Source organism: Macadamia integrifolia, chromosome 3 (assembly GCF_013358625.1).
Source record: "Macadamia integrifolia cultivar HAES 741 chromosome 3, SCU_Mint_v3, whole genome shotgun sequence".
NCBI classification, from domain to species: domain Eukaryota; kingdom Viridiplantae; phylum Streptophyta; class Magnoliopsida; order Proteales; family Proteaceae; genus Macadamia; species Macadamia integrifolia.
In genome coordinates, this window is record NC_056559.1 from 35,985,880 (window position 1) to 35,999,775 (window position 13,896).

General features: G+C 37.3%; 1 protein-coding gene across 2 annotated transcripts; it reads left to right on the forward strand.

The window, feature by feature from the left end:
• The first annotated feature begins 3,929 nt into the window (after positions 1-3,929).
• LOC122073305 (ETO1-like protein 1) lies at positions 3,930-13,501 on the forward strand. Of its 2 annotated transcripts, XM_042637868.1 has the most exons (6): positions 3,930-4,102; positions 4,387-4,805; positions 4,900-6,603; positions 6,704-6,995; positions 12,134-12,443; positions 12,958-13,501. In XM_042637868.1, the coding sequence occupies exons 2-6, from the start codon at positions 4,681-4,683 to the stop codon at positions 13,176-13,178; spliced, it is 2,652 nt and encodes an 883-aa protein (XP_042493802.1). In that variant the 5' UTR covers positions 3,930-4,102; positions 4,387-4,680; the 3' UTR covers positions 13,179-13,501. The 2 variants fall into 2 exon arrangements, with proteins under 2 accessions (XP_042493802.1, XP_042493801.1); XM_042637867.1 differs by lacking the exon at positions 3,930-4,102 and having other exon boundaries at positions 4,125-4,805.
• The last annotated feature ends 395 nt before the right edge of the window (positions 13,502-13,896 follow it).

The window sequence follows — 13,896 nt, forward strand, 5'->3', positions numbered from 1 at the left end:
TCTTGATGTCTTTAGAAATCTGATCCATCCATGTGGAACGGGCGTGGAGAAAAAGAAGTGTGAATGAGAAGCAACCAAGCTCATTCCCTTTGCTTCCTGGGCCCAAAGCAGTGCAGTGTTTCTTGGCCAAATCAATGATTTGGGGCTTCTTGCCATGCATGAGAAGCTTTCTGCAGAAGAGTCATTGCATTAAAAATGTCTTGCACTATTTTCGTTCCCGTGATTGGGTTACTTAACTCTTTCATAGTATCTTTTTCCAATTGCAAAGGTTTTACTTTCTATTTTATGTGAATTGTGCTGCAGGGCCTGTCTTGTTTGATATAGAGAACTCTCTTCCTTTCTTTTGGTCTATCCAAAGAAGGTTATCTGTCCAAAGAAGATTATAGCGGTTGCCTTTCTCTGTGTTTTTATGTCCTTCTGTCCTTAATACATACAAATTACCTAAAAAAAATGCATCAAAGTCGAGCACCATCCATGATGAAAAAACCAATCCCAGCCTCTATAAATAAATTTTTTTATTTAAAAAATTAAAAAAATAAATAAAAACACTTACCATGAACAACATGAGTAGATATCCTCTTGTAAAAAGTATCGTCATAAATAGAACAAGCCTTTTCAAATGGTTTCAAAATTCTTCAGCTTCAACAGCAATAAAGGTGTACACTCTTTTCAATTGTATTTTTTTGGTAAACTCTTTCCTATTGTTTCGCAAAATAGGAATCAATGTCATTTTCATGACAATAGTGTAAACATTATTTACATTTTCTTTGTTCTTGACATTTCTTTTACCAAAAAATAAACCCTTCGTTGATAAACTGTAGTGCCTCTATTGGTTGGTTGTGGAAATTTCATATGCATGATAACTTGTAAATCCCCTTTCCCTAAAAAAAAAAAAAAAAAAACCAAAATAAGACAAAACAAAACAAAAAGACAAAAAAACTTCAATTCTAGAAGCTTGAAAGTGGGGAATGGTGTGTTTAATTGCGTTGGCGGTTGTCTTGTCTTTCTCACTCATGGAATCATCCAACCTATCCCATTTTCACACACCACAACCCACCATATCTTGTCTATTTCTCACTGTTGTTATTTCCATTCACATAAGGAAACCAAAAGAACCCAAATAATCAGAGTTTTGTGATGATTGTCAACTTGTCTTCCATACTTGCCAATCTTATTCCTAACCAACCAAATCTCACTCATCACTTTTCTTACATACTTATACTGGAAAAATTGTCGCCATCATAATTTTGGTATGCATGACAATGTCATTTCAATGCTAAAAATTTTGCTTAAAAAGAAAAAAAAAAAAAACAAAAATAACTAGTTTTGATGGAGTTTATCGAACGGTAACAAAGTCATGCATGATAAGTTTTTTGATTGAGATAGATCATTAAATTTTAGAAATGATTTATTAAAAAAAAAAAAAAAACTTCATTTAATCAATTTAATTTAAAAATCATTTGTGTCAATCTTGGTTAAAAAGAAAGATGGCATAATCAAATATTTTAGGTACCTATATGATATAAACATATTATAAAGAGGATGTGATAACCTAACATGATTGTCCAAAAAATGGTTGTCCAAAATCACTTAAAGGTAAAATCATATTATGAGGTTTCTGGTAACCGAATCCCATGTGACATGTTTATATATACTTGTGTGGCTAATCGTAGGTAATTTATATAAAATTAGAGAAACCCTTTTTTCTCTATTTTAGAATCAATTTTATTTTGGCACAAGCTACAATGCTCAATTATATACAAATTACTAGCATTGTTCTTCGAGTTTTATTGCCACTGTTACTAAGTTGGAGTTACTTAGCTTAGCAAAACTTAATAATGATTCGATTGATTCAATCAATAAAACGATTCAAGAGAAAATTTTAGGTCCAATTGGAGTGGCTCATACATAGTAAAAGAGATACTTCTCGGAAAACTATCTGAATAATGTGTGCAACTGATTAGCTTGAATCCAGCATTACTTCATCTTAGCAAAAATTAGCTTAATAGATTATCAGCAGATGCCTAATAGGCTCTCAGATTGATTTTGCAAGTGTGATTTACATGTGGGACGGTTGGATGGGAATATGGGTGTGAGTCCTAGAACAAAATGGACTGTCATGATCATTTTTATAGGGAAAAAGGTTCTTTGAGACGCCAAGAGAGGGTATGCTAGGTTATCAGATTGAATTGCAAGTTTGTTTTACATGTGGGACAGTTGGATGGTGGGAGTGAGTCTTGCAAACAAAATGAATTGCCGTGATCTTTTTTATGGGAAACGGTTCTCCAAGACACTTGCTTCTTCATAGAATCTTGAATTAAATATGAAACAAAGGAATGGAAACATATGTTTTCTTCAGTAGACCAGAGGGGTAGGGGAAATGATAAAGGGAGGACGACACACCAAAGTCATACTCACACATCCATGTGACAATAATCGAATCATTGACCTTCTTGCTTGTTCTTCAAAGAGAAGCTGCATGCTTGTGCACTAGGCACTAGATCTATAACTTTAAACCCAAGAGAAGTGAATGATTAGCCATATCAATAGCAATTGTTGGATCCATGTATTAAATGATTCATACTCATTTCATTGGTCAAGCTTTGGTCCAAAACAAGTAAGAGAATTGTCTTAAAATGAATTCATAATTAAAAACTTATAGAAATAAATATAATGCTATAATATATATATATATATATTTTTTTTTTTTTTTTTTTTTTTTTTAATTTAATGAAACTCTAAAATCACTATAAACATGTTTTTTGATTAATATGAAATTTGACTTGTAAATCCACACGTATCTAGGTGTCGCCTAGAATACTAAGGTTACACGCGTGGACATGTAATACATGGGATGTGAATTTATATAAAAGAGGGTGTTTGATTGAATTAGACTTTGAAATTTGTCATTTAGCTAATCTATAGACTACATTCTCTCTATCTAATGGTCAAAATGGACGTATCATGTGTCCAAATGGTAGAATATATATCTGGTGACATTTCAAAAAATAATAGAACTTCGTGACAATAATAAATCACTATTAAAAAAAATCTCTTTTATGCAAAGTCGTGATTTTTTTTTTTAAATGTTTTATATTTAACTAATGGAAAATTCTAGATGTTACTATGCATAGTCAAGTATAATGCTCACTATTTTAAAATTAGCAAAAAAAGTAACCAAATTTACGAAGGATTCAATTTTGTATGTTTTATTTGTTTCCATCTTAGAGTCGTGATTTTATTATGACTTTGAATTAGTGCTTGTATCACCTTCTTACTTATTTTGGATTGATATTTGACCACTGACCTAGATGCCAGATTCTCCATCACATTCTAACTAATATACTGTCAAATATTCATCCAAAATATATATATATATATATATATATTGTCAAATAACAAACAGTGAAACATTATATTTTACTGGCATAATGGCAGCTAAGAGGACTCATTCATTATCATAATAATTTTTTTATAGTATATGACTACTAAATGATCAAAATATCGTTCACTACCAATTCACCAAAATGATTCACATTTATAGGACACATGATTCAATTGAATAGAATGGGCAATGGAATTTGCCAATCTTGACGATTTTGGTCCAATTTCAATTCCAACTCAATTGAAACCCTAGAAATCAAGTACGATTCAACCGATTCAAACCACGAATCAGAATCAATAGCAAGATTTTTCTTCTTTTTTTTTTTTTTTTTTGTGGGTTGGGGGTGGTGGGGGGATTGCGGCGTTTGTTCGTTTTTGGGTGATGCATAGTTTCTTATCTATGTTTTTTGGTAGAAGCGTAGAAGGCATAGCTTCTTATCACATGGTGTAAAAGAGAGAGAAAAAAAAAGAAAGGTTGTACTTTGGCATGCTCATATAATTAGCTTTTCTTTTCTTATTGTTATTCGCTTTATCTTCAAACAACAGAAAGAGAAAAGGAAAGAAAGACCAACAGTAAATTTTTACTGTTTCCTCTTTTACATAACAAATGAACCAAGGACAGCTTTTTTTTTTCGGCCCTTCTCTTTCATCTCATCAAGTACCGTTGCCTGTGATTTTAAGATTTAGACTGAAAATCGAAATTCAAGCTACAAAATAAGTGAGTTTGTTCTTTTTTTTTTTTTCTCTTATTTCCTCTCCCTTCCCAAATTTCTGGGTTTGTTTTTGATTGCTTTCTTTGATGTATCTAACAAGTTAGTCTGGTCTCTCCATCTCTGTAGTGGGTTTAGTCTGTCTTTATTATTTGAGATTCAGTTACCTTTAATGTGGAGTTGGTAGTGTTTCTGGTGGGGATCTTGTATTCTTCTGCGCTATAAATCATTTGTACTTGTTATGGGTTCTTGGGATTTATTCCACCCACTTTTTTTTTTTTTTTTCATGAAGGGACTCCAGAGATTCGTTCATAGTTGCGGAGAAAACAGATTGTGGAAGGAAAGCTGGGTCTGTTCGCCTCTGTAGAGTAGAAAGAATCAGAGAAAAGTCATAGCGAGCTTCACTTCCTCTTTGCGAAGAATCAGTCTCTGTATTTATCATTTTAATTTATGCCAATTCTTTTTTTGTGGAGATCTGGGTTCGTTTTATCTGCTATGCCTCATGAAATTTTTTATGTTTGAGTCTTAGAGAGAAACCCATTTAGAGATTGTGGAGATCTGGGATTTGTTTAATCTGATATGCCCCATGAAGAATCTCTTCCTCTCTGAGTCCTGTAAAGAGACACAGCTTCATGCTCTAAATCCACAGTCATGGCTCCAAGTTGAAAGAGGGAAGCTGTTCAAATCCTCTTTACACTCGCCTTCTTCCATGTAAGTTCTCCCTGTTCTCTGGTTCTATGAAACTGGTTAGTTTATATTTCATGAGGTCGAAATAAGATTCCTTTTTGTTTTTTCTTTTTGCTAGAGAATCTCTCATCAAGGTACCTGAACCATCTATTCTTCCGTTCTTTAAGCCTATCGATTATGTTGAAGTTCTAGCTCAAATTCATGAAGAACTTGAGTCTTGTCCTCCCTGCGAGCGGTCAAGCCTCTACTTGCTACAGTTTCAAGTCTTTAAGGGTCTCGGAGAAGTCAAATTGCAACGCCGGAGTCTCCGTTTGGCCTGGTTGAAAACGACCAGTGTTCATGAAAAACTTGTTTTTGCAGCATGGTTGAAGTACGAGAAGAGAGGGGAGGAGCCTATCTCTGACTTGCTTTCATCATGTGGGAAATGCGCAAAAGAGTTTAGGCTGATAGATATTACTTCTCAGCTTCCTGCACTAAATTCCCCTGAAGTAGTCGATGTTACTGGGACTCATGATTCTGTTACCGTCTTCTTTCGAATTGGAGAAGAGAAAATAGCCTGTGATAGGCAGAAGATTGCAGCCCTGTCTGCTCCATTCCATGCTATGCTGAATGGGTGTTTCATGGAATCGAATCTAGAAGTTATAGATTTGTCCGAAAATGGAATCTCCGCTACAACTATGAGGGTGATCAGTGAGTTCAGCCAAACAGGCAGTCTAGAGGGAATTCCTCCATCTTTACTTTTGGAAATCTTAGTATTTTCCAATAAGTTTTGTTGTGAAAGACTTAAAGATGCTTGTGATGGAAAACTTTCATCTTTGGTGTCCTCGAGGCAAGATGCAGTTGACCTCATGGAGTATGCTCTTGAAGAGAGTTCACCTCTCCTTGCCTCCTCATGCTTGCAAGTGTTTCTACGTGAGCTGCCTGACTGTTTGAACGATGATCGAGTGGTTAAGATATTCAGCAATGTTGATCAACGCAAAAGATCGATTATGGTTGGGCCTGCGTCATTTTCACTTTACTGTTTATTGAGTGAGGTTGCCATGAACCAAGATCGCCGGTCAGATATAACCGTGTCTTTCTTGGAACAGTTGGTAGAGTCAGCAGTAACTAGTAGGCAGAGACAGTTAGCCTTTCATCAGTTGGGATGTGTGAGGCTTTTGAGGAAGGAGTATGACAAGGCTGAGCAGTTCTTTGAGGCAGCTTTCAGTGAGGGCCATATTTATTCTGTTGCAGGTTTGGCTAGGCTCAGCTCAATCAAGGGCTATAAACTTTGGTCATATGATAAGCTAAGCTCTGTGATTTCTTCCTACAGCCCCCTTGGGTGGATGTATCAGGAGAGATCACTATACTGTGAAGGTGAGAAGAGGTGGGAAGACCTCAATAAGGCAACAGAGTTGGATCCCACGCTTAACTACCCATACATGTATCGAGCTGCAGCCTTGATGAGGAAACAAAATGTTCAGGCTGCCCTGGCAGAAATCAATAGGATTATTGGTTTTAAACTAGCCTTTGAATGCTTGGAGCTCCGGTTTTGTTTCTATCTTGCACTCGAGAATTACCAGGCAGCCTTATGTGATGTTCAGGCAATTCTTACCCTGTCTCCGGCATATAGAATGTTCGAGGGACGGGTGGCAGCTTCTCAACTGCGTACTCTTGTGCGTGAGCATGTTGAGAATTGGACTGCCGCAGATTGTTGGTTGCAACTCTATGACCGGTGGTCTTCAGTTGATGATATTGGGTCTCTCTCTGTCATCTATCAGATGCTCGAGTCTGATGCAGCAAAGGGTGTTCTATACTTCAGACAGTCTCTGCTTCTCCTTAGGTATATTCTACTATCTAAGGGCTCATTCCTTGTGTAATGTAGTTGGTAATATTATGCTTGTGTCAAGGCAGATAGAAACCCAACGATTTTGCTTTATCAGGTTGAACTGTCCTGATGCGGCCATGCAAAGCCTACAACTGGCACGCCAGCATGCATCAAGTGAACATGAACGTCTGGTTTATGAGGGATGGATCTTATATGATACAGGTCATTGTGAGGAAGGTCTCCAGAAAGCTGAAGAATCAATCAACCTTAAGAGATCCTTTGAGGCCTTCTTTTTGAAAGCCTATGCCTTGGCAGACTCTAGCCTTGATCCTTCATGCTTTTCAACTGTTGTTACACTGCTTGAAGATGCATTGAAGTGCCCTTCAGACAGGCTACGCAAAGGACAGGTATCCTTTTCTTCCCTTTCTTCCTGCATATCTGAATCTTGTATGCACCAAATTAAGCTTCAGCCACCAGTTCTGTCTCTAATATTATCACATTGCTTTTCTCGGAAATAGTTAAAGAGTGATGGAGATAACTTTATAAAAAGATACACATATTGATCATTTGTATCCTTGACTTGTATAGCATGAAGAATTACTTCTTCTAACAGTAACTTCTATCCCTGAAATTGATGTGATTGTGTCACATAATTTAGTATTAGTTTGTATAGCGTGAAGAATTACTTCTTCTAACAGAGATGTCTATCCCTGAAAGTTTTATAGTTCTTTCATGTAATTAGTACAAGTGCAATATCACCAAAAGGAAATGGATGGAAGAGGAGAAAGAGAAGTGTGTGGTGTGAATGGCCTTTTAAGTCATGATGCTGTTGCAAATATTCTGTCCCATGTTCGGTGATGTTGGCATTGGTATTTGTGTCAATCTGTGCCAACACAAAAAGAGAGTCAAAAAAATGAAGTGTCCTTGTTACATTGTTTGTAAGGTTATGTATTCATAAAGTTTATGTGTTTATGGACTATGATCATAAAAAATGATGTAGTCTTGATGATGAGTATTTAATGCCTACTCCACTTCCTCCCTCTCTTCCAATGTCTTTCTCAAGTAACAACTGTTATTTCAAATGCACAATTTCCAAGATGCTTCGAACGGCTATATTTCAACAGCTCTTTTTTCCTTTCTTTTATATTTATCTTTTGGCTTGTAGAAGGTAGAGTTGATAATTTATATTTTTAGAACTTGTGGGTGTACCATGGTGAGCCCCATTGTGAGTTTGAGGTCCTTAAGGGGTGAATGAGTGCCCAAGAGACTCAGAGTTAAGTAGTCCTCTCTGACCGTTGTTCTTAAAAAAAAAAAAAAAAAAGTGCACGAGGTTCTTGCTATTGCAAGGTCTGACCCCTGTTCTATACTTTCTTATTTTCTAGTTTGGTTTGAATACTTCCATTTTGAGTTGCATCAATTTGGTTCGAATCAAGTTCAAAATCTTGTGTTTAGAAAGCTCTAAATTCAACCCAAAAGTCAATAAGCGAACTCAACAATGGAGAAGAAGGTTGCTAAGAATCGTTTTGCTGCACAAAAGGTTGTTTTGCGGGGAATAAAGACAGCCACTTCAACTTGAGGACGTGTTCTTTCATAGCACCCGGGGGAGTGGGGAGGGGGTGGGAATGATGTAGTCATGATGTTGAGCATTTACTCCTACTCAACTTCCTCCCTCTCTTCCACCATCTTTCTTAAGCAACGGCTCTTTCTTAAAATGCATTGTTTTGAAGACATTTCCAACAACTATTTTTAACGGTTATATTTCAATGACTTTTTTTTCTTCCTTTCTTATATATGTATCATTTGGTTTGCAAAAGATAGAGTTGATAATTTGTATTTTGTTAACTTGTGAGTGTGTCATGGTGAGCTCCATTGTGAGTTTAAGGTTCTCTAGTGTAGAGAACTTTGTCGAGTTCTCTAGTGAGCCCTGTTAGAAGTCTATTGAGTGAAAGGAGTCTAGCGCAAGTCGCAGACTCCTCCCTAGGGTTTTCCTAGTCTTATTAGGATTGTGGGTTTGGGTTTTCTTAGTATAGTTAGAGGTTAGCATTGAGTATTAGCTTCTTATTTTGTTCTATTTTTTTTTTCTTTCATATTCGTAGTAGAACTTGTAATAGCTATTTGTTCTTTCCTTTTCCCAGTAGAACTTGTAAATTGTAATTGCTATTCTATTTAATGAATGAATGAAGGCAGCCCCAATCTAATTGATTGGAACTCCTTTGCTCCACAAGTTGCTGGATTAATATTCAATCAAAGGTATCGTGCTATTGGTGAAGCTTTAGTTCTTAGAAAAATAAGTACTCAATGAAGGTTTGATGCAAATCATGCCTGATTTTGTTCGTGTCTTCTACTTTTGAATTTATCCTGAATCAATTGTTGTTGGAGTATCGATTTGCTGCTATCGTCTGGTATCATTTGTCTGAAGTTGGTTTCGCTTGAACTGGTCTGCGACTAGGTAGTCGAAAGGACTAATGTTGCCATTGGTTTCTGGTGTTGAGATCTTCTTACTGAAACCATCCCTGCTATAAGAACACATCAGATTTTGAATCTGATTTCTGCTCTTCCGTTGTTGGGTTCATCTCAAGGAAGGAGACGATGGTTTCGTCCATAATAGCTGCTGGTTTTGCAGAGATGATTGCTTCATTTTCCATAGTTGTTGGGTTCTTATTCACAGGTTCTCTTCTTCTTCATGGTTCTGAACAACGATACTCTTGGAGTTGTTACCATCTCTCTTGGTTCCTTTCTCCTTGATTTCTTGTTAGGCAGGTTTAAGATACCAAGTTATCTTTGAATTTTCTCTTTTTAGACCTACTTTACAGGTTTGCCCCTCCACTAAAAGTCCATTCACAACGTTGCATCACTCTTATTAGTTAATCCCACGATTCCTCTCCACCTTTATTTACTTTATCTTTGAGTGTCCAGAATTAGCCCTCTCTTCTTCTTGTAATATGTTTTGTCCTTACTTTCACTTTGATTCCAAGAATACCCTTTAGTCATAAGAAACCCATCTTTGTTATTTTTGCTACTTCTAAGTGGAAGTTCCTGAAACTTACGAGTTTGCCACCCTAGTTGGTACACTTGGGATCAATTACTAATTTTCCATTATCTTGTTTTTTGTGGTTTATGGGTGTGGCCTAAATTACAAAATCAACGTTGGGATTGTTGTGGGATTGATGGATTAATTACAAAATTGCCATCAACGTTGGATTAATTGAGTTCTACTACTTGAAGTGGATCCATACTGAACCCAAATGATTATTTTGACCCGGGAATCCGCATCAATTAAGGATTATATGAAGTAATTAGAGGATTGCCATTGAGCATATATTTGCTACTGTCAGGGGGAAATTGAGAATTATTTGTCTTGTGTGGTGCTCTTGGTTATGGGACTCTTTGTTGCTAAGTTTGTCTCGAATTCTTGACCCGTTTTGAAGATTGACCCGATCCGACATATTTTGGTGGCGACCCAAATGGGAAGTTTTCTGAGATATGTGATGGAAGCAGAGGTTCGACTGGATCGACCGCTACCCGATGGGTTGACCCACGACTTGGAGTCTATACAATGTACTGTTGTCTTGTTGAAAAAGGTCATTGTATTTTGGGGTTTTCGAGCTAGGGTTTCAAAGCGAGTTTTCTCGCTGCTGCTTGGGTGTAATCTCTCTTCTGCATAGTGAAACATCTTTTTCGCTCGAGGATGTAGCACACCACCCTGGTGTGTGAACCTCGTTAAATCTGTGTCGTATGAATCTTTTGTCGGCTTTCGTTGCTTTTGAAGTTACTGATGGCTTTATGGTGGCTGATTGGATTTCTCTCTATGCTCATTGGAGTTCTTGTTGGTCCAAGTTGGAGCTTTCTTTTGCTTTATATATAATGCAACTTGAGGGAGAGTGTTAGAAGTCTATCGAGAGAAAAGAGGAGTCTAGCGCAAGTCACAAACTCCTCCCTTAGGTTTTCCTAGTCCTAGTAGGACTTTGGGTCTGGGTTTTCCTAGTTCTATTAAGACTGAATACAGTTAGAAGCTAGCAATTAGTATTAGTTTCCTATGTTGTTGTATTTTGTTCTTTCCTATTCCTAGTAGAACTTGTAATAACTATTTTGTTCTTTCCTATTCCTAGTATCTTCTTTTCTCTTTACACCATCCTTGAATGTAGAGAAAACTGATGAAAGCGCAGCTGATCCAAATAAGGCCTATACTGCATCAAGTTTATATGCAAGCATCGGCATTTAACCACTATAAACTTGTGCGGGGATTGTCCATGACAGTAATTAAGTTCATAGATCCTGGGGGTAGTTCCATTACTATTGTAGTTGCTACAATGTAGGTCTAAATATAGAGTTGCGCATGTGATCAATCTAAGCCACTCAATCATTGTGATCCATTTGGAAGATCATTGTTTGGATGGATAAAACGACCTGACCTCTGTTGTAGGGATCATCTGTTATATATGGGAAAGGGTTCTCTAAACCTACAGCATTTCCTACGTCTTCTCACAGAGTAATTTTTTAATCAACTTCTCAGGAGGGAGAAAAAATAATGCAAAATTCATATGTGAAAGGGCGTAGGAAACACCTTAGGCTCAGAGACTTTCCCATATATGTATATAATGTTTTATTGCTAGCTCATAAGGAAAGCAAGTACAACTGAATGTGATCTGAAGTCACCCAACAATTAACTGGTAATCCCTTTTCATAAAACCCCACTAAAACAATCACAAAGGATAAGTTCTCTCAATACACCACCTAGGTCAGCTTACTATCCCTATACTTCCGCAAATCTAGATCATTCAAGCTTTGTGGTAAATTGTAAATTCGCTTGTCCTCAATTCCTGCAGTATATGTTCCAATAGTCTGCACCTCTTCAATCTACATTTACAGCTGCAGGGTCATCCCATGCTTACTCCCTGTCAAGCCATTTCCTACCCCATTTCGTGTTCTATGTGAGTTCTAGCTGGCAGCTGCGATCTACTATGGCTTGCAATCCTATATTTTTGAAACGTTGAAGCTGCTTGTGATTAATTCCTCCAGTTTATGGTCCTATAGCTGCTAAATCTGCACCTCTTGAATATTCAGTTCATAGCTGCAGGGTCATCCCATGTTCACCCCCAATCAAGACATTTCCTACACTACGTAGCATCTTTTTGCTTCAGCATGTTAGTTGAGATTGTAGAAGCTCATCAATCTAATGAGCCATCCGTCATTGTTGCAATCCTGCCTAATGTGCAGAGCAAGCTGTAGTTTATGCTTTCATCCATTACAAAATTTGGATTCTCGTTTCGCAACTTTCATAACTTTCAAATTTGACAGATGGCCTGCCAAGAAGTCTAGAGAACAGAACATAAAATTGTGTAGGTAGAAGTGCTGATGTTAGGGCCCTGTCCATCTGACAGCTGGCCCACCAATGAAACAGTCTAGATTGATTAATTTGTTGGCCATGTGTCATTGTGGTGTTTGTTTTGTATCTTCGTTCTTCTGTGTGTGTTGGTGAGACTTATATAAAATAATAGTCTGATCGTTATTCTTTTAACCCTTTTCTGTACATGTATCTTTGCAGGCATTAAACAATCTTGGCAGTGTGTATGTTGATTGTGGGAAGCTGAACGAAGCTGCTGATTGCTACATTAATGCTTTAAAAATTCGGCATACCCGAGCCCACCAGGGACTTGCCAGGGTCCATTTTCTCCGAAATGATCGAAATGCTGCATATGAGGAAATGACTAATCTGATTAATAAGGCTCATAACAATGCGTCAGCCTATGAGAAGAGATCCGAGTATTGTGACCGTGAACTCACAAAGGCAGATCTGGAGATGGTCACACAATTAGATCCACTCCGAGTCTATCCATACAGATACCGAGCTGCAGGTCATTTTCTTTGCCTTCTACTGTAAATTTGCAGCTTCTAGGTTGCAGATGTGTTGCTCATGGAAAATGAAATTTCCGCCTAACTTTTCAATTTAAAGATTGTATCCCTGTAGACCATAAGATCAATAGTTGCACGCAAGTAATATTTAGCAGTAGGACCCATCTATCATCATTCAGTAGCTCTGATTTAAATGGATTTGTAAACAAAAAATCATGCATAACCTTCTTTTTTTGACTTTTTTCTGGACTATTCATATTGCTCTACTTCACAAGTGTGAAAAGTGTCTAGGAGTAACCCACATCTCATACCTCTGAAGGTGAGACCGACAGGGTTGTCAATCTCGCTTTGCCGCATGTGTTTGTACTGTTTGGATAATGCTGATGGAATGTTTGCCAGTACAGTGTCCTGCTCTTTATGCATTGCATTTACATAGGTCTTGTAGAATCGTTTTCCTTTATTTGCCTAATTTAGTTCATTGACACTGAAAATGCTGTTGGGTTTTTGTTGAAGCAGTTTTGATGGACAGCCACAAGGAAAAGGAGGCCATTGCAGAGCTGTCAAGGGCAATTGCATTCAAAGCCGACCTTCACCTTCTACACCTACGGGCGGCATTCCATGAGCACATTGGAGATGTCTCAGGTGCTCTGCGGGACTGCCGAGCTGCTCTGTCTGTTGATCCCAATCATCAAGAGATGCTGGAGCTTCATAGCCGTGTAAACAGCCAGGAGCCCTGAAAAGGTAAAGAGAAAAGGTGTATACTAGCTTAGATGTAAGCATTTAATCCCTGTGTTGTCTATATTCTCTCACCCCACTTGTAATCTATATTTTGATGATTTTTAAGTAATTTAATGGTTTTTTGTGGAAAAAAAAAATAACATTAAATGATGAAGTTACAATGTCTGAGGCCAAAGAAGTTAATTTTAGAAGGGTAAAAAGACTCTCTGGGAGTGTAGGGGCTGCAGCCAGACATATAAGGAGGGAAAATGATTGCCCCTCACCTATGAAAAGCGTAAATGTGTGTTCCCATTGTGCAGGGCCATGCTCAATCTTGACCCAAGTACCCCTAATGACTGGAATTTTCTCTTCTTCCTTCAGACAGTATCGAAGCAGCTTTTTAAATTTGAACTGAATTGAACCAAATTAAACCGAAAAAAATCTGATTCAATTATGGTTTTTAAAGAGTGATACTTCATTCAGATTGGTTTGGTTTGGTTTGATTTTGATTTTAGATTAAAAACTCTTGGTTTGAATCAAATAGAATCGAATAAAGTGTAACATGTATGATACAGACTCCGAACTGATCATAAACAGTACTAAAATTTTTTTCTTTTACCTGACCGTCGTATGTCTTGTTGCGTTGCGAGAAATTATAGAAAAGAGGCCATTTATGGCTTTCAAAGTCGACTGGTGAGCAACAGAAATTTTACTTCTTGATGTTTCACCATATCAAAA